Here is a 20,112-nt window from a genome sequence, read left to right on the forward strand (position 1 = left end):
ACGGCAGCCGCTCTGGCGCGCAATGGTGACGTCAGTGGCATGGCGGCCACCGTGGCGACTCCGGAGCCCTGGAAGGCCGTGGCTCCGCAGAAGCGCTCAGTGGGGAGGCGGCCGCGGCGGGACGAGGGGCGTGTCCGTGGGCCTCAAACCGAGCAGGAGCCGGACGGCGAGGCTGTGCTGCGCCGCCTGCGGGAGGCCGAGTGAGTGCAGCGCGTAGAGGCAACTCCAACCGAAAGTGGGTGTGCCAACCCGCAGGGGAATGCTGAGCTCCCGCCCGATTGCACTGTGGCAAGCTATCGGTGAAGCTGCCATTCCCGTTACTGCAGTTACGACAGCTTGGCATTCTGTGCCTCTGTTTGCCGTTTTTGAGACTGAGGTGGAAACATTACGTACGGTTGCTCAGAGCATTAGGTGATGTTTTGACCATAAAGTACTTCCTGGTACCTCGTAAGCTCCAGGGCCCGAATTTCGTGTTCGTGTTATACCCTATATTGATTGTTTTCTTTAGTTGGTTTTTGGTTTTATATATTTGAGGTTGAGTCGGGCATATGTCACGGTGAATATGTGGAGCTTAGAGGACCATTCCTCTCACTGCATGGGTTAGGATGCTCAAACTCAGGTTGTCGGGCTTGGTGGCAAGGGCCTTCACCTTGTGAGCCACCTTCCCAGCTTTGGTTTTGCGTTTTGTGAGACAGGATCTCAATTTATAGCTTAGGCTAACCCAGCAGGCCTGGACCTGGAGGAGATTCTGCCTCTCTCTCCTAATGCTGCAGTTACAGGAGTGGGCCACACCTCACATTGGTTAATGCTATTGTAAATCGAGGTTGCAACATGAACACCGTCGTCAACATTGTTATCAATGGTTTACTGAGCAGCAGCTGTGTGCAGAGACTATTGCCTCCTACACACTTCACAGCTCCATTAGGATCTTGGACACTCAAAGAGATATTCAAAGATCATTGTTGCAGGCCCAGGCCTTGGTGAATCAAACCCCATGCTTCTACCTCTCCTTTGCTCTGTACTTTCCTCCGCAACCACCTCCCTACATCTTGGACTGTGCCTCATTACAGGACACATAGACAGTGCCCGCCATATACAGGTTACTCTGTGTTCTTGCCTTTTCTGGTTGTGATCTTACAGAGCTAAGTTACAGATTTGGGTAGCATTTCAGATGGGTCGGAATACTATGGCTAGTGTGCCACGTTAGACTCAAAAAACAGTGGTGACCCAGAAGTTATCTCAGAACAGAAATTACTGGCTGTGGCTGAGGGGGCAAATAGAAGCAAGCAGGAAATCTCCAGTCTCTGAAGATCAGGGAGATGAAGGGGCCTAGGGCCTGAAGGATGCTCAAGGCACTCACCAGATAGTCAGTGTTTCCTCAGCTTCTTCAGAATCTCCCAGAGCTCCCGCTTCTCCCAGCACCCCTACTGGGGTGTGATTATCACTCCTGACTCCTGAGCATAGAGACTCTGACCCAGGACTACCTATAATTTTCAAAGTGTTTTAATGTATTAGGTTCTTCTTATCCTTGTGAGGAACATAGGTCACCTCGGGGCAGGTGGGCTCCTTTCCTCGCATCCCCTAAACACTGTCTCAGAGTGTTTTCATTCACTGTTGATTGCTTTGCCCTAGGAGGTAGAAAGCAGTTGACTTGAATAAAGACCCAACCCTTGGACTTTCTCCTCGATTTTCCCTTTAGGATTATTTATCATGGGAAAGCTGTTTCTTGAGTGCCTGCTGGGTAGCTCACTTAGCCCCCCCTGCTAGTTACAGTCTTGAGAGAAGGAAACTGAGCTTTCAGAAAGGCTGTATTCAGTGACTTCCCGTGACTTCCCAGTATCTATTGAGCTGCATCTCTGCCAGGCCAAAGATGCAGAACAGACCCAGACCATCCCTGGGAAAACAGGACCAGGGCCGGTCATTTTTTTTTTTTTTTTTTTTTTTTTTTTTTTTTTTTTTTTTTTTTTTTTTTTTTTTTTTTTTTTTTTTTTTTTTTTTATCTCAGTGGTCTGCCATCCAGGCCATGGGCACGTCACTCAGTAAGGGCTAGCTCTGCATTAGACGGTCCTACATCCTCCATGTATCTGGCTCATGGTCAGGGCTAGGATGGCCTAAAAGAGACAGGAGATGACCATCCCATTTCTTCTCAGGGAGGATCTTCAAATCTCTGATTTCTGCAGTTCAGCACTGGGTGAGTACATGTGGTGGCATGGGAGTGGAAGGAGGGCAAAGGACATTCTTCCTTGAAGGGTGTTTTGCTCCACGGCCTTGCTTTAGCACTTAGCCAAATCTGAAGTGGAGATGGTAGTGTATGTATCCTGCCGTTTATAAATCCTGTAGTTATGAGAATTAAATAAGGTGATAATTGCTTGGCTGTCACGCCAAAGGCAATAAATGTCATAATCAGGGTGGCTAAATTTTCTTTTTATCCTGCTTTTTCCTTGACATTACAGGCAGACCTTCCCCCTTGCAGTTACGTCTTATCTTAATCCATGGTGTGCCAGCATGATTCTTAGTGAAGGACAGACCGTCTTTACACTTTGTATCAGAAGCTCCCATTTTAATCACTCAGTGCATCTCACTGCCGGCTGCATTCCCCAGAGTTGGATTGTTAAATATAAGGCAGCATCAAGCTACTATTGAAGAATGTTTCAGGGTTCTCTTCCCAGCAAGGACATAGACAGTTTCTTGTACAGCCTTACGTCACCTGGGGAACCTGTGCAGAGATAGCTTTGCCACCTTGATGATCAAAAGCAGCTTGCTCAGTGTGGGGACAAATAGCGTCTTTTGTTTTTGATGGTAACCTAAATGGAGGGCCAGGGGGTGGTGAAGACGGTGGTTTTGAACCTAGCCACTCAATTCCCTCTTTAGAGGCCATCCGCATCCTGCACACTGCTTTCCTGCACTCAGCACAGACGTCTCAGTCACATAGTTTTAGATGTAAACCTTTTACATCTAAAGCTCTTAGTTTTGGAACAGTTGAGTTCAGGATCCCACCTCCAGTAGCCTGAACATAGGTCTCAGGCAGCTTTGCTGTGGGTGTTGAGGCCTGTTGTCCCATGCTATGCCCACATTTGGGGAAATGATCTTTCAGAAACCATCACCCAGTGTCTTAGAAAACAGCTGGAGCAACTGCAGGACCTAACAGAAGCCCTTGGAAGACTGAAGCTCAGCTCCTCACCTGGTGGGTCGGGAGAGCCTCCAGTCACGAGCCCCTTTCCTGTGATGTGTGTGTGCTATGGCCTCGGGAACTTTGCCTCCTGCGCCACTGCCCGGAGTCAGCTTGCTTTCATGCTTCTCTTCCTGGAGAAGTGCCAGGTGAGCTTTGTCGTCTCCTGCCCCTGGCATGGTGGTGGTGTGCCTGGAACTAAAGCAGCCCTCTTCCCATCCAGATCCCCAGAGGCCACTGCTGGGTCTATGACCCTCTGTTCAGCCGCACTGAAGTTTCAGTGCTCACTGCCCTCGGTGTGACTGTCCTCAGTGAGAATGAGGTAGGTGCTCTCCTCCATCCCACCCACCTCTGCCACTGGACAGGCTTTCTGGGACTCCGTGCCTCACCTGGCCTTCCTAGAGCCTGTGGAGGAAGCCCAGTAGTGAAAACTTGAATCAGTACTGTGAACTAATGTGTTAGGCTTGCAAAACCCCTAAGTCCTCAGCTGTTCAGAGCTCTTAAGATTCCCAACACCTGCTGGGCAGTGGTGGCACACGCCTTTAATCCCAGGCAGAGGCAGGCGGATCTCTGTGAGTTCGAGACCAGCCTTTGAGTGAGGAGGGGAAGGAAAGAAAAACACCAGTATAGAGGCTCACAACCATTGTAACTTGAATTCCAGGGGACTTGACGCCCTTCTGGCCCTTGCAGGCACCAGGCACACTCATGGGGCACAGACATGTGAACAGAACAATAAAACATGTAAAAAAAAAAAAAAAGAAAACAAACCGCAACAACAAAAACACAGAGGTGGAACCTTGTAGGTCCTGTTGGGGTTGTATGTGGGTTCTGGGGATCTGGCATGGTTGGATGACAAGCACCTTTACCCTGCCAGGAGGGGCTTTGACAGGGTCTTTGGAGCCCAGGATGGCCTCCTCAGCCTCAGGATCCTGCTGCTTGAGCAGTGAGATCCTACAACACTCACTTCAGACCAGCCTTTGAGTGCAAATGAGTGAGGTCTGAGGCACCTATAACCTGCAGGGACCAAGTCCAGCAGCAGGGTTGGCTTGTGCACTGAGAGCCACAAGGGCTGTGCCCAAGACCACAAGCAGCTCCTGTGGAGGCAACCACAGGAAACCAACATGCTCGTGCCTGACCAAAGGGAAGCTGCAGGGGGAGGAGTGGAGAGAAAGGAATGACCAGACAGTTGACAGAAGAGGTGACTATGGCCCCACTGTGATGAGGATCTTCAGTGATACATAGAAGACTCTGGAATGTAGGACATGGGGACAGTCATCACATAGAAGTAGGGTTTGCACACAGCTCCTTAGCACCCATTCTGCTACTGCTTCCATAGGAAGGCAAGCGCAGCGTCCACGGCCAGCCCACTGTCTTCTACATGCCACACTGTGGCACAGCTCTATACAACAATCTGCTGTGGAGCAACTGGTCCATAGATGCCCTTTCCAGGGTACTCATCGTCGGCAACAGTTTCCAAGGCCTCAAGGAAAGGTGAGCCGTTGTGAACGTCAGACCCCACTGCTGGCAGAAGGGCTTTTGCAGGAGGAACTGGGTGAAAGGTTTAAAGCAGATGTCAAACCCTGGGTCCAACTTAAAGCACTTAAGGAATCTGCAAAGAATTGCCAATTCTGGGGACAGTGTTTTTGAGCAACCACGCTTTCTAAGTATGAAGACCACACTCTTGATGTTTCACAGTGCCTGCCCATGCTGTCCTCATCCCTGTAACTGCTTACTGGACATCTCATTCCATACCCCACAACCCTTTTTGAACTCATCTCGTTTTCTACCCGTTACAACATGAAAGAACCATTCCATATACTTCCTAATTGTGTATATATTTTTTTATTTCTAGGTTGTTGACAAGGATTCTGCAGAAAAATTATCCCTACATCGCAAAGGTGTCTGAAAGAGTAATTGGGTAGGGGGTGGGAGTGCAAAAGCACACACGACCATTGATGTTTCTGAGCACACAAAGCATGATGTACCGGCAGGGGCTTCCCCTAGAACAAGTCAGAACCCAATCCCCTTCATTCTCAGGGTGAGTCCAGCATGTCCATGGCCTTCGGGATTAAAAAGCATTGAAATATAAATCCCCATTTCTTAGTTTTCAAAAGGACAATGGGGTGGCCAGGTGAAGGAAAAGTATGCCAGGAGGGCAGGGTCATGCCTAATGCCTGTGTCTGAACCCTCCACTCAGATTCTGAAAAGCCTGGAAGAGATCCCACTGCCACAGACTCCACGGTACATGGACACCTTTAACGACACCTCTGTTCACTGGTTCCCTCTACTGAAGCTGGAGGGACTGCCCAGGGACCTTTGGGCATCTCAGGAAGAGCCTGATTACCAGGACTGCGAGGACCTAGAGATCATCAGAAAACAGACAGACTCAGCTCAGCCAGTGTAGCAGGGCAGCTCCCTCCTGCCCCTGTGCCAGGAGCCATGGTGCAGACCATCCTTCTCTGCCAAGCCAGGAATACAGCCCGGGCTGGTGGCATCACATCACATCCTGCCCTGGTGCTGGTTTCCCAAATAGAGACATCATTTGTAAAGCCGGATTAAAGTGCTGTTTATCCACGCCTGCCAGGTGTGGGCCCTGGTGTCTACTTGGCCATGTCTATGAGGCTCTGCAGGGAGGTGGGCACCCAAGTCTTCTCGCCCTGTACGAACACCACACCACGGTCGATGTAGATGACGATGCGACCAAAGGTGTAGAGCTGCTTGCCCTCGTGCCGCTTGCCGATGACAGGCATGAACACGATGTTGTGCTCCTCCGCCTTGGTCTCAATGAGGTCCTTAAAGTTCATGGGCACAGAGCTGGCAGCCACACCGATGCCCCTCTGAGCCATGTTCTCAGCCTCACGGCGCTCCTGCATGGCCTCGTACTGGAAGTCCTTCCTGCGCTCCGTATGGGTGAGGTAGGCAATGTTCTCTCGTGCACCTGGCTGCATGTAGGCACCTTGAAAGAAGGGAGGACAGTGAGAGGGTACCCCTGGTATGCAGAACCCAACATGCATCAGGATGACACAGTATATCCTCTGCTTTAAGAACCCAGGCATTAACATGATCACTGCGTGCTTGGGGAGAGACAGTATCACAAAATTGGTCCAGAAATTGTAGCTAATACCAGAAGCAAACTTGTTAGTATCAGATGAGATGCGAACAGACTGGACTCAGAGATGGCCCCCTAAAATCCTGGAGTCAGACCCACCACTCCTGTCGGCCTCTGTCACATAGTCTAGCATGGCCTATATACTGCTTCTACTTTCCCCTTGCCCACAGAGGCCCCTACCCTCAAAGAATGGAAATTGAGGGTTGGAAAGACGGCTCATTGGCTAGGAGTATGCATTATGCTCATAGAGAACCCAGTTTGATTCCCAGCACCCACTTCCGATGGCCAAAACTGATACCCTCTCTGGCCTCCCCTGGCACTGACTCATGTATTTTTTATTTATTTATTTATTTATTATGTATACAATATTCTGTCTGTGTGTGTGCCTGCAGGCCAGAAGAGGGCACCAGACCTCATTACAGATGGTTGTGAGCCACCATGTGGTTGCTGGGAGTTGAACTCAGGACCTTTGGAAGAGCAGTCAGTGCTCTTAACCGCTGAGCCATCTCTCCAGCCCCCTGACTCATGTATTTAACACCCCCCTCCAGACACATACATCAACACAAAAACTTAATTTTTTTTTTTAAAAAAAGGAAACTATATTTAGGGAGCCAGAGTGTGGCTACTTGAAGAATTACCCAAATTGTAAGTTGTAAGAGGTACAGGGGAAACATTCTGGGAACATGGTCTGGGTGGATGAGGTAGAGAGTTATAGGAGACAGCAACTCCCATTCCAGCTGCCACCCCGGAGCCACATAGCCCCCCCCCCCAGCACTGGGCCTAACCAGGATCTGAAACCCATCTAGGAGAGGTCCAGGCCCGTGTTAACGTATAAAGCTAAGTGGCAATACCCTTACCTCTGCTGTGAACCCCTTCAGTCTACTTACAGCCCAGCAGTGTGACCTGTGTAACACTGCAGCCCCGGGCCCCCACAAGCAGCGATACACAAGGACCCAGCTGCCGAGGGCCACAGACGTGAGTTCAGCTGTCTTGTAGCCCATGAAGTAGGGCCCAATAGCGTCAAGCACAGAACATCGCCCAAAGGGCAGAGCACTGTGAGAAGGCTGCCTGGAGTCAGACCCACTCCTGTCGGCCTCCGTCACTGGACAACACAATGGGAACTCTAAGTAGCTGAATCCACTGGACACTGTCGAGGGGATGAGGTGCTGCTTAGGGAGGCCTCACAGAAGACCACAACAGGGAATCGATGTCATGCTTAGAAACCAGGGTCAGGATATCCCCAACGTCCCCCACTCACCCACATTGGAGGACACAGCCCTGTTCATGATGTCAAGTGCTTCGTTGAACTTGTCCTTGACAGAGGGGTGTGCCAGCACCTGGTCTGAGAACATGGATTTCCAGCCCAGGTACCACTTGGTGATCTCCTCATAATTGGGGCTGTTACTGAGCCAGGAGCACAGTACCTGCCAAAGGACACAGGTCACTGAACCGGTGGCCACAGCAGTGGGAGCAGTCCCCAGGGGCCATTTTCTGTATTCGGTGCTGCTTCTCCCAGCAGCCCCCACTACAGGGCTCATGGAACTGCAGCATCTAGCCGTTACTAGTAGAATTGAAGCCAGCCTGTGGCCTCCATGTGCTGAGCCTTAATTTCCACATCACCAGACATGTTCTGTGAGGACAGGAGGTGAGGCAATATGCCTAGACAGCAAGGGGCACCGAGGACCCTGGGGCTCTTACCACCCAACCCTGCCACCCTGGACCGCACAGTGCACCTGAAGCCACTTGGGGAAGAAATGCTTCTCCAACAGTCCCACCAGGCTGGAGACTGAAATCATCCCTTCCCAGTCCATCACCCAGTAGAAGGCGTCCATATGCTGCTGGTGGGGGTTGATGACGAGCTCACCCAGGCACATGCCTGCAAGAGAGATGGTCCCTGGCTCAGCTTTCGCAGTGGCAAAGCCATGAACATACACAGTGCTATCCAGCAAAGCCTTCAGTCTTGGGTCTGCTCCTCCCTTCCACCCTGGGATTTGCAAGCATTTAAGAGGCCAGTGGCTTTCTGGTCTTGGCAAACAAACCAGCACTATCAGGAAAATCACAAGGCCGAGAGAGCCCAGAGTCACCTCACCACTGCAGACCTTGGTCACAGTGAAGAGACAGCAGAAGGCCCTGGTTCCACTCCCCTTCCATCTCTGCCCTAAGCAGTCCACCTTTTGTGCTGGACACTGAGTAAACCACACTTGGCCCACATATCCCTGTGTCCTTACCCAACTTGGGCACGATGTTCCTGAGCATGAAGGCCTCCCAGGACCCAGGAGTGAGGACCTCTTTCCAGGGCTGCAGGATGAGCTTGGCTGAGGCATCGCTGGGATGCCACTTCTGCAGCGCGCTGGACAGCTTGCTGCGGACAGGGGAGTAGAGAGGCTCCAGGCGGGCCTGCATGAGGGGCAGCCACGGATGGATCCACGAATGGATGGGAACGGTGTCTGTCAAAGGATTCCAGCTGTCCACCTGCAGGAAGAATGGAGAAGGATGAGCCAGCAATGTAGTCATGGGCAGTTCATGACACACAGTGCTGTCCTTAGGAAAACAGCATGCATCCTGACCACGGTCCACAGTCCTCGGTGTGTGTGTGGAGGGCAAGATCCACCATGGAGGCAGATGGCAGGCACAGAAGCTGCTAGGCAGGCATTTTGTACGCTAGGTCCTTCCAGAAGAAAAACACACATACCACCAACCCAAACCTCAGCACGGCTCAAGGTTTGCCAAAGGTACTGGAGAAATGAATTCCCTTTTGAGGGAGGCAGGAAAAGGCTAGAGTTAATACTGTACGACACTCACGTGTTAACAGAGCCCTTCCGTCCCTGGAGTCTGGTGGCATAGGCTGTAAGAGACGATGTGTGAGAGCTCTGTCCTACCTCCTTCTGCAGCTTGGGGAAGATGAGCTGGTCCAGGATATTGTCCAGAATCCACACAGGGATGATGGGTGCCCAGCTGTCCAGGAAGTCCACCATTGGGTCACAGTTCCTAGGTTGCCACTGGGCAACAACATTCCGAACAAAAGGCATCCAAACCTCCCACATGAGCCTGTGAGAACCAAGGGCAGCTGGTCAGCCACAGTGTAGGCTTCAAAGTTCTCGAAGTGTGCTACCCCAAAGACTCCCACAAGAAACTTCAGGCCAGTCCCTACAAGGGCTCCCGTGATGTCCTGGCTCTGCCATGCAGGCTAATGGTGTCGGCACACGGTTATAAGGTGCTTTCCCACCAAGAGCTCTGTTCACGGCACCTCACACTCGGGAGTCACAGTTTGAATGTCCCCTCCTGAGATAGCTCCGCCCTCTCCACGCCTGCCTCATTCTTGGTTCTCACTACTGCCCCGTACTGTGTTCACTTGTCTGCCACCTGCCTTTCCAGACTGTGGGTGAAAGTATCTCATGGTCCCCCCAGGGTCAGCCCCACTCCTGGGAACTCAGGACATGCAACAGACATGTGAGCGAGCAGGCCTTCCACCCCAGAGCAGTCCCATTATCGAGCAGAGTCAACAGGAGTCAAAATGGCTATCATCCAGCCTTTAGCAGAATTCCTGCTCCTTGGGGAGGCAAGGAGACGCAGTGGGGTTGTGGGTGGGGCCCCTGGCACCTGTGGAAGGCGTCTGAAGACAGGTCCTGGCTGCTGTGAGACAGAAGCTGATCATTCTCCAGGAGGCTCTTCCACTTGGAGATGATCTGGGTTCCATAGCTGCCATCCTGCAGAGCACCGACATCAGCCTTCCCACCTCAGTAACCATGCCTCGACCAAGCTGCAGGCTGCCCCAAGCTCACCTCGAGGGGGTGCCAGTCCTTGAAGTATTCCTTCACAAGCGGGTAGACGATGGCCACAGCAAGGTCTGCACGGTCCGCCAGGCGATACTCCTCATAGTACTTGTCCTGCAGCATCTCAAAGATGCGGGCACACTCATCCAGCGTGAGGGGGTCGGTGCCATGAGGCTGCATGCGGCGCTCACACTCCTCCACCAGGGCCAGCACTTTGCTGAGGTTGGAGATGACACGCTCCTCATGTGCTAGGACCTCCGCGGTCTTCTCAAGCTCATGCGACAGGCTGACCACCATGTCCCGCTCATACTGCAGCTGACGGTCACTCTGGATGATCTCCTGCTCTGTACGCTCAATGAGCAGCTGCAGGTTGTGCTCCAGTTCAGGAAGTGCAAAGCCCGGCACCTTGGCTTCTTTGCCAGCTGTGGGAGGCAGCTGCGCCAGCAACGGCAGCCCTTCATCGGGGACACTGTGCTTGTGGCTGATCTGGCTGTAACTGTAGTACACCTTCTGCTCCCGGCCTGTCATGTCGATAACCTTGGAAAGAGTGGCAGGTTGGCATCCGTAAGCCTCCACTGAGCAGGGGAGACAGGAGTGTCAAGAGCCCTGCTCGTGTACACAGCTGCCTACCACAGGCCTGAGCTCTCACACCCACACCACCTCAGCTGCCACCAATGCTGTCTAGCTACTCGGAGAGTGACAGCAACACCACGAGTCCCATCATAGAAGGGGAGCCTTTCCCCATTGCAGCTGCCCCAAACCTCTCACTTCATTCAGAACCACAACAAGCCTGAAGCCTGTGGCCAGTCAGAACCCTTAGTCAGAAGTCCTTACAAGAGAGGTCTTTCTCCTGGCTCCCAGCCAATCAGCACACCTTCCCTACCTGCTTGCTGCATTCTTGGGAGCCCTCTCCTGGGTCTCAAATAAAGCAAAGTTTACCTACAAATGTACCTAAAGAGAACCAAAAACAAACCAAAGGAAGCAGCAGGCTGGGCAGAGGCTCAGGTTTAGGAGCTGTGCTCACTATAATGGTCTGAATGGGGAGGTGGCTGTTTTGCAGGGCATGGGGTGGAAGGCAGGGCCTGACGTGCTCTGTGCTTGTGGAGTATTTCTTGTTTGAAGCGTTACTGATTCCCTGGGCATGAGCTCCACACAGACAGGAGCACTGTGTGCTTGCCTTGAAACACTGTTGTGCCATGAACGGGCAAAAGCAGAACGGAATGGAGAAGTGGTCATGCACTAGAATCCCAGCATCAGTGTGAGGAGGACTGAGCATCTGAGGCGAGCCTGGGCTAAGAGTTCTAGGTCAGCCTGGATTACATGGTGAGATTCTGTTTTAGAAAGAAAAAGGACCCTCACCCTCCCAGACACCAGTGGAAAGGAGAAAGGGACACACACCCATGATGGACAGGGAACCAATGTGAAGCCCTCATACCTTGACCTGAGACAGCTCCTTCTGAGGCGCTGTGAGCTTCTTACTGATCCTGCCCTTGGCCTTCAGCTCCTCCACAGTCTTATAAGAGTACTTCGGCTTCTTCTTGCTCCCGCTGGGGTCTTTCCTCCACTGACTCAGCTCCTTCTGAAACTCCTGAGGCAGAGGGATGCAAAGAATGACAACAGGAGGGGCCTCTTCCACAGCAGCCAGGATCAAGGCCCTTAGCATGCCTGGAGTCACCAAGTGCCACTTCCCAACACCCTTGTGGAGTAGAGGCAGTGAGATGCCAAGGCAGGTGCCCAGAGGGCAGGCGAAGCTCTGCTGGTCCTCACTGACTCAGGCAGAACTTAGAAAAAGACAAAGGATTAGGGAGCACGGGGTCCACCTGGCAGAGCTCCACAGAAAAGGTGAGCAGAGGCCATGCGCGAGGCCACAGCCACCCTACAGTCAGTTCCGTGACTACCGTTTTATTCTTCAAGCTACTTTAAACTGCATTCCTTTCAAGTATCTGGACTTGCAGCTGTTCAGGAATCATGGAGCCCAGTATCACACAGGGCCATCTCGAGGCTGAGCGAAACCTACTCTACAGTGAGACCAGCACACAGCTGCACGCCAGTCTCCACCCTGTTCCGCCTCACAGCTGCCCGCCTCACACACACATAAGCCCATGGCAGCATGATGCTATTGGCTGCACACTGAGCCCCCAGCTGGGTGTGGTGACACCCAAAGGCCACCAGAATGCACAGCCCATAACAGCTGACTGGAATGGCCCAGCCGAGTCACCCACACCTCTTCCCATTACCTCTTCAGCCTCCTCTTCTGAGTCGGCCACAGGGAAGTCCTGCAGAGACTGAGTGGTCCTCTCTGAGCCGTAGGCCCCCACAGCTCCTTTGCCTTTTCTCTGTTTGGCTTCAATGGGGTTGATGATACCTGAGCAAGAATAGGTGAGAGACAGAAAGACTTTTCAGATCTCAGCAACCTATGTGAAGACACCACTAAGAGCAGGCTTCCTGCCACTCACCCCACAGCAAACCACTACTCAGGACAGGACGGCAGCATCTGTCCCTGTGCTCAGGACAGTGCCACGATCACTGGAACCTGCAGAGTGAGATCACATGCAAACTTGGAAACTGTAGATGAGTGGAAAAGACCATTACCGAGGATTCAGCCCTACGCAAGCCCACTGCTAGCATTCAGAAGCCTCTGTGGCCAGTAGCTCAGGACACTGACTGGCTGAAGGGCAGCTGTGGGCTGGAAGGGGCTCACACTGCCTGCAATTAACTTTTTTTTCCTTTTGGTTTTTCAAGACAGGGTTTCTCTGATAAACAGCCCTAGCTGTCTTGGAACTAGATCTTGTAAACCAGGCTGACCTTGAAATCAAAGAGATCCATCTGTCTCTACTCCTGAGTGCTGGGATTAAAGGTGTGCACCACCAGTGCCCAGCTACCTGCAATTAACTTTTATAACATGGCTAAGCCCTGGAAATAAGCAATACGGCGTTTTCATGAGGATTCCTGCCCCTCTCCAGGATTTTTTTCTACTTCCCCATTCAGCACTGCTGAAACCTCACTGATGCTCTGCTAGTCTCTCCCCAGTACATGCTCAGCACTCCCTGAGATGAGTGTGGCCCTGCCTGGGAATTACACTGGACCCAGTTCCTGCTCCTCATGGCTCTGGCTCAAGGTGATGAACTGTGTGTGCCAGGGGCTGTTTATCAATGAGGCTGGTATGGGGACCAACACAGTTCTGATGAGCCTGCGGGAGACACAGCCTCAGTTGGTGAAGGCTGCTATGCTGCTTGCTGACCTACCTGACATCCAGATGTTGACTGAGAACAAAAACCACAGAAGCAGGGATTGTAGAGCTGAGCCTTCAGAGCTCAGGCGGGCTCACATACACGACCACCCGGCAGCCCGCCGGGAGCTGAGGACACTTCTGCAGGAGACCTCGCACAGCCCCAGAGGCAGCCATGAAGCAGCCAAACTCCTACCAAGCAAAACCTAGAGTTCTCGGTGAAACTGTCTGACTTTAAAATACTAACAGTTATTTGCAGCTAGTTTAGATCCTAACACTCCCCTTCCCACTTCAGCAATTGAACAGAGGTTCTGGGAGTCAGGAAGCTGGGGAGCACAAGTGGCCCGCACTGCCAAGCCCAGCTGCAGAGTTAGCCGCTATTTTATTTGGCTCTGAGTTTAAGCATCCTGCCCAGGACCTGATCCGCCAAGATCACCCCATACTTGATAGGCTTCCTCAAGGGGAGAGGCAGAGGAGGTGAGCCCACCCTGTACCTCCCCTCACCACACTCAGCTTGGGTCACAGCCTCACCTTGTGCGTTCTTTCCCAGGCCCCGTCCAGGGACATAGCCCATCTTCTGCAGCAGCTTCTGCCCGATCCCCTTCGTGTGTCTCTCCCAGCTGCCAAAGTCCATGAAGGACTTGGTTCCTCCAGCAAAGCCTTTCTGGCTGGGCTTAAAATTGCCACCCTGAAAAGAAGGCCAGAGGAGCATGGGTGAGAGAGAAACACAGAACAATACAAGGAAGTTCACGCCAACGAGAGAGCAGCCTGCAGCCACAGCGCATTATGGGAAGCTGTGAATGGACCAAAATCATATCAGAGACAAAGACCAGGAAAGAGAATCAGGACCCGTGGGGGGCAGCATACACATGGTACCCGCTGGGCTCCCTGCCAAGGAAGCCTCTGGAATGGTGACCTCTGCTGGGTGCCACTTGGAGAATACCCTGCCTAAAAACCTACCGTTTTTAACTTCTTTGGTCCTAAATCCTTTGGAAAATCCTCCTGTTTCGCAGGCTTCTCGTCATCATCAGAGTCGTCGGAGTCCCCTTCCTCAGCTGCACCTTTCTTGAGCCCCGCGCTGATGAAGTTGACGGGTGCAGAATAGTCTCGGGCCCTGCAGACAGACACAAATCCCCCACATCTATTGAGAACACCTCTGCAGCACCCTGTCCTAGAAACTGCTCACAATTGAACTCGTTAGGGCGAGGTCCTCATGGGATCCACTTTAAAGCATAATACATTTATTTTGCTCAAACACCAAAAGGGACTCAAAACTGGCTGCCAGTAATTTCATGTTTAACATGTTAAAAAACATTATGTCTGTGTGGTTATGCACACGACTGTGTGGGTACCCAGGAGCCAAAAGCATAGCTCCCCTAAAGCTGGAATTATAGGCAGTTGTGAGCTGACAAGCAGGGGGCCAAACTCAAGTCTTCAAGAGCAGTATTTGATCTTAATTGCTGGTTCATCTTCCAGCCCACATTTAACATTTATGGGGTCTATTCAATTCCAATCTATAGCTGAAGACTTGTCATTGTCAACTGAGTTGATTATAAATTCAAAATATGATGTAATATCTTACTTCCCTTTGACATTTTTAAAAATGTTGGGGCTACATGTGCTTCAGCAAGCATGTGAAGGTCAGGGCAACTTTGTGGAGTGTTCTCTCTCTTCATCTTCTACGCAGGACCTGGTAACTGACTTGGCCTGCCAGGCTTTGTGACAGTGGCAAACACCTTTACTTGCTGAGCAGCCCACTGGGCCCCTTACAACTGAGGACCCACCCAGCACGCATGCGGCCCTCGGCACACATGCGGCCCTCGGCCCCGCTCCCAGCGGAGCACACATGCAGCACTTGTTTTAGATACCACTTCAAGGGTTAAAAAAACAAACAGGACCAAAAAAATTCATATAGATAAAAATCCTAGCTGAGTAGTGGTGGCATACACCATTAACCCCTACACTCGGGAAGTAGAGGAGGCCAGCCTGGTCTACAGAACAAGTTCCAGGACAGCCAGGGCCACAGAGAAACCCTGTTGGGGCGGGGGTGGCTCTAAGTGAAATTAATAGGAAATTCTGAATTTAATCAAACGTGGGACACATGATTTTTTTCTTTTCTTGCGAGACACTGTCTTACTAAGTAGCCCAGGCTGTACTACCTCACTTCCCCTGTGGACCCAATCTCTTTCCACCTTCGTTTCAGCATTCTCCAGCACGAACCTTCCCTAACCTCCCTATCCTTTAGGACCTGTAAGAATGCTCCTTGACCAGGGCCTGATTCCAAAGCTGCCAGGCCTGTGGTTGGTCAGCACGCCTCTATCCATAAGCAGCTGTACTTCCATCACACAGTAATTGCTGAAGAGGAACACGCCACTCCAGCTCAACAACACAGCAAGATGCTGTAGCTACAGGACTCAATACGGCCAGGAGAAGACACATCTGGGGTGCCTACCCATCCTCTAGAGCCCAGCAGACTGTACCGTTTTCCTCCAAAGCTGGGCCTCTCCTCGTCCGAGTCACGCTCAGCCCACACCCCATAGGTGGCCTCCTCCTTGGTCTGCCAGTGACGCTGCCGGTTGGGATTGAACTCATTCTGGAGATCCCAATCTGTGATCTCAAAGTTCTCACGCTCGTCATCATCATCGTCCAGGTGGCCTTCCCCATCCCGGTACAGGTGGGACAGTGACATGGCTGGTCACTAGAGGAAAGGGGACAGACAATAAGAGCACCGTAAAACATGAAGCCAGCAGAAGTTCCCCAGGAATCTCTATTCCTGTTTTCTCCAGAGGAAAGTCCGTTAGTCTCACACTACTGCTCGATAAAGCAGCCATTAAACACAGGACAAAGTTACCAGGTCTGCAACAAGTGAAATCGGTCCCAGCAGTCCACACAGGTCCAACAACCCATGCTGCCTTGGCCTTGTCAGAGTCAAACATCACACACCAGTGTCACAGGAAGTAACAGCCCTACGTTATTACCTCAGAAACTGGGTGGCCACCTCGGCCTTTTCGGGTCTCCAGGAAAGAGTTATTTCTAGCAGAATCAGGTTCTCATGGAAACTTCAAGACGTTTTCTGAGATACTGTTTCATGAGACTGAATGACCAGCGCAACACTCAGGTTTTCTCTCCCAGGGCTGAGCAGCTTCTGGGGCACTGGAAGGCTGCAGTCTTTATGAATGACACTTCACAGCTGCACCTAGAGTGTGGGATAAACAGACTGTGCTACCCACGAATCTAACTGTATCGGTGGCTATGGTCTGTTTCAGAAGGTGTTTGTAAGGGCTGATTAAGGGGGCACGGTAGAAAGGACTCCCCCTCCCTGAGCACTCAGGAGGCAGAGGCAAGTCTATCTCTTTAAATTCAAAGCCAGCTTGGTCTACACAGGGAGTCCTAGGCTGGCCAGGACTACACAGTGAGACCTGAATTTAAAATAGCAACAAAAGCTGAGCTCCCAATAGGTGCTTTAAAAACAGCATCCTCGGGGCTGGAGAGATGGCTCAGTGGTTAAGAGCATTGCTTGCTCTTCCAAAGGTCCTGAGTTCAATTCCCGGCAACCACATGGTGGCTCACAACCATCTGTAAAGAGGTCTGGCGCCCTCTTCTGGCCTTCAGGCATACAGACAGAATATTGTATACATAATAAATAAGTATTTAAAAAAAAAAAACAGCATCCTCACCAGGCATGGTGGCTACACAGAGAAACTCTGTCAGAAATGAAAGGAAGGAGAGGGGAACAGAGGGAGAGAGGGGGGTAGGATGGATTGTGAAAATCAGAAACACTTAAAGCCTGAGTTCAAACCCCACCTCTACCGGAGCCTCTGTGCGTGGTTATCACATGCGTGGATATCACATCACATACAAAACTCCAGCACGGTACACTGCACATTGACTTCCTCACTGCGTGACGCTACCGGGTTCAGCTGCACCACTGACTGACAGTGGTCTTCCGAACAGCGAGATCTGGGCTTCCTCAGGCAGGATGGAACTGTTTAGCAGTTACAAATGTCTCCCCGCTCTTCCTCACTATGCACCAGTTAACTCAACAGGTTCCAAACTCAGCTACGAGTGCACATTGAATGCAAAGTTCTCAAAGGAGTCCTAGACCCACGGGATTACAAAACCGTCGTCTCCCTAAGAGACGGTAAAAAGCCCACAGCGGTCAGGAGACGCTCAGAACACGAGCGCCCTGGGGCTGGCTTTTCAGTGGGACGCTGGCAGGTCCCAGGACTGCAGCGGGCAGGGCTGGAGACCGAGGCGCGGGGAAGCGATGGAGCCGCCGCCGCGAAGGCTCAGCCCGCGCTCCGGGGACGCCATCCCGACCCCGTCCGCTCACCTCGTTCAGCGATTGCGGTCCACACAGCTTTCGTCCACCGGCGGAAAACCTCTGAGGATTCCTCCAGCGGAAACCCGGATGTAGCCCGGCCGGCGCGCCGGAATAACGTCACCCAGCGGTGGACATGATGCGTTGTTGCCCAGGCAGCGACTTTGCACCAGGAGGGGGCGGGTCTGCGTAACGGAAAGACTAGTAAATCCCGTCCGTGCTGCTTCCGGTTCCCACCGGAACTGAGGCCGTATACAAATCCGGGCCAACGGTACGCCTTTGTCTGGTCTCAGTCTATCCCAGGCTACGATGCAATGAATCCAAGAAAAGACGAGAACTGCTGGGTCCAGACTATCTGAACCAATGTCACGGGGACCCTGAATAATTAAAATGTCCTCAGGACTCCTTGTCGCCAAAAGGGAAGTTGAAGGGCCTAACCCCAGAATATCTGGCCTCCCGGGAGAGATTTCCCCTTGACGATCCTCTCCTCGCAGACTAATCGACATGCATGCTTCCTGGCGTTTGTCTCCTCTTTTCTGTAAAGCTATAAACAGGAAAGACAGTGGAACCGAAGAACTTAGCTCCAGGCAGTTCTGGCCAGGCTGTAAATAAATCCGTTTTCCTTTGCCAGCCCCTGTGCCTGTTTGCTTTTGAAATATAGTGACACTAAGACAGCAGATTTATTGACCTAGGTGCCTCGTTCTTGGCTCTTTTAGGACAAGCCAGCGTGGGGCCAGGACAGTTTAAGGAATGAATGGGCGGAAGGAGTGCCCAAGCCATCTCTCCAGGAAGCAGTTTTATTATTTTCCTCTCTGCTCTAGTTATTTCTCTGTTGCTGTGATAAACAGCTAGGGACAAGACGGGGTGGGGTTTTTTGTTTGGTTGGTTTTCCTTTCTTTCCCACCCCCCCTCCAACACAAGGTTTCTCAGTAGCTATGGAGCCAGTTCTGGAACTCGCTCTATAGACCAGGCTGCCCTCCAACTCACAGAGATCCATCCGCCTATTTCTGCCTTCCAAGTGCTGGGGTTAACAGCATGTGCCACCACTGCCCGGCTTGGTTTGATTTACACTGTATAGCCTGACTGCCCTGGAACTCGCTCTGTAGACCAGGCTGACCTCAAACTCAGAAATCAGCTTGCCTCTGCACGGGATTAAAGGCCTATGCCACCATCGCCAGGCAAGAGGAGCATATTTCATTTTAACTTTTCTAGGTTGTCGTCTTTGCCATCTCAAGTTAAAGAAAGGTTAGTTTTCTCTTACAAAGAGTTAGAAGGCCGTCTGTGTCCTGGTGGAATTTTTTTTTTTTTTTTTTTTTTTTTTTGAGTTAAAAGGCCATGTCCTGGTGGATTTTTTTGGTTGGTTTTATTTTTGTTTTTCCCTGCCATCTTGACACACAAGAGTTATCAGGAATGGCCTATAGGCAAGTCTGTGGGACCATTTACTTGACTAATGATTGATGTTGGAGGGCCCATCCCATTGTGGGTGGTGCCACTCCTGCTCTGGTGGTCTTGGGTGAGCATGGAGAGCCAGCCAATAAGCAGTGTTTCTCCATGGCTTCTGCTTCAGTTCTTGCTTTTCCATCTTGTTTTTCCTTAGTGAACTAACTTAACCTGTAAACCAAATCAACTCTTTCCTCCTCATGCTTTCGGTCATGGTCTTTACAATACAGTGATAAAACCTAACTAGAACACACAGGAAAAACATATTAGTGAAGCTATTGGGGAGTCTGTCAGAGCCGCCATGGTAACTGGTGAAGTCAGGGTCCCTTCTTGGGATTTTAGTCACATTCATGAAAGAATTTAAGGACAGATCCAAATGCAAGCTAGAGGACAGTCCTTCCAGGGCAGGCAAGCTGTAGCTCTCCCAGCTGCCCGAGGAGAATGGAAAGAAGAAGGAAAGGCATGATGCCATTTAAGACACCAGCATGGAGGTCAGCCACATGGCAGGGAGTGGGCATTAGAAGATAAGTCTGGCCAGGTGGTGGTGGCGCCCACCTGTAATCCCAGCACTTGAGAGGCTGAGGGAGTCGATCTCTGTGAGTTTGAGGCCAGCCTGATCTACAAGAGTTAGTTCCAGGACAGCTAGGACTGTTACACAGAGAAACCCTGTCTGGGGGCGGAGGGAGGTCTGGATGCCCAAAGTACAAATTTAAAGAAAAAACCCAGGGAAGGCAAGCTAGAAATCTAGAAACTACCACGGGGAGGAGCCTGGAGAAGGGGAAAGCCGTGGCTCGAGGTCAATCACGTGGTGGGGGTGGGGAAGGCCTTCAGAGAATGAGCAAGGATGTTAAGTCTACTTACACTGGGGAAGAATATGCCCGCACGTGACAAAGTGAAAGGAGCCCAGGCAGGCAAGCGCACCCGAGCTACGAGTTCATTTCTCTTCTGATGAGGATGGGGTCTGTGTGGCACCCATTGTAGGGGCTCAACCTCAACTTGGCATGATTGACTACTTCACAATCCTCGCAAAGGGGAAGCTGTGATAGTCAAGTTTCAGAAAGGCCTGGCTCT

General features: G+C 51.6%; 2 protein-coding genes across 2 annotated transcripts; one reads left to right on the forward strand and one right to left on the reverse strand.

The window, feature by feature from the left end:
- The first annotated feature begins 39 nt into the window (after positions 1–39).
- On the forward strand, positions 40–5,786 carry Srrd (SRR1 domain containing). The gene is given in 8 exon segments (XM_057764389.1): positions 40–200; positions 2,151–2,191; positions 3,095–3,318; positions 3,393–3,491; positions 4,506–4,660; positions 5,022–5,067; positions 5,367–5,555; positions 5,558–5,786. Coding segments are annotated over 8 exon segments (1,086 nt in total). The 3' UTR covers positions 5,729–5,786.
- Positions 5,633–17,731, reverse strand: Tfip11 (tuftelin interacting protein 11). The gene is made up of 14 exons (XM_057764387.1): positions 17,614–17,731; positions 16,259–16,476; positions 15,761–15,978; positions 14,241–14,394; positions 13,812–13,968; positions 12,289–12,416; positions 11,487–11,639; positions 10,061–10,588; positions 9,879–9,985; positions 9,158–9,326; positions 8,507–8,750; positions 8,012–8,154; positions 7,537–7,702; positions 5,633–6,125 (listed from the first exon to the last, which is right to left on the reverse strand). Exons 3-14 carry the CDS (start codon positions 15,967–15,969, stop codon positions 5,770–5,772), a joined length of 2,514 nt encoding a protein of 837 aa, XP_057620370.1. The 5' UTR covers positions 15,970–15,978; positions 16,259–16,476; positions 17,614–17,731; the 3' UTR covers positions 5,633–5,769.
- Between the last annotated feature and the right edge of the window lie 2,381 nt (positions 17,732–20,112).

Source organism: Chionomys nivalis, chromosome 3 (assembly GCF_950005125.1).
Source record: "Chionomys nivalis chromosome 3, mChiNiv1.1, whole genome shotgun sequence".
NCBI lineage: Eukaryota > Metazoa > Chordata > Mammalia > Rodentia > Cricetidae > Chionomys > Chionomys nivalis.

Excerpts from the sequence above, each read along its gene's own strand:
- Tfip11 (XM_057764387.1), bottom strand. The coding sequence starts at position 15,969 with ATGTCACTGTCCCACCTGTACCGGGATGGGGAAGGCCACCTGGACGAT. Across the intron at positions 9,986-10,060 it reads AGGACTGGCACCCCCTCGAG|GATGGCAGCTATGGAACCCA; the intron begins GTGAGCTTGGGG and ends GGTGCTCTGCAG. Across the intron at positions 7,703-8,011 it reads TCTTCCCCAAGTGGCTTCAG|GTACTGTGCTCCTGGCTCAG; the intron begins GTGCACTGTGCG and ends GTCCTTTGGCAG.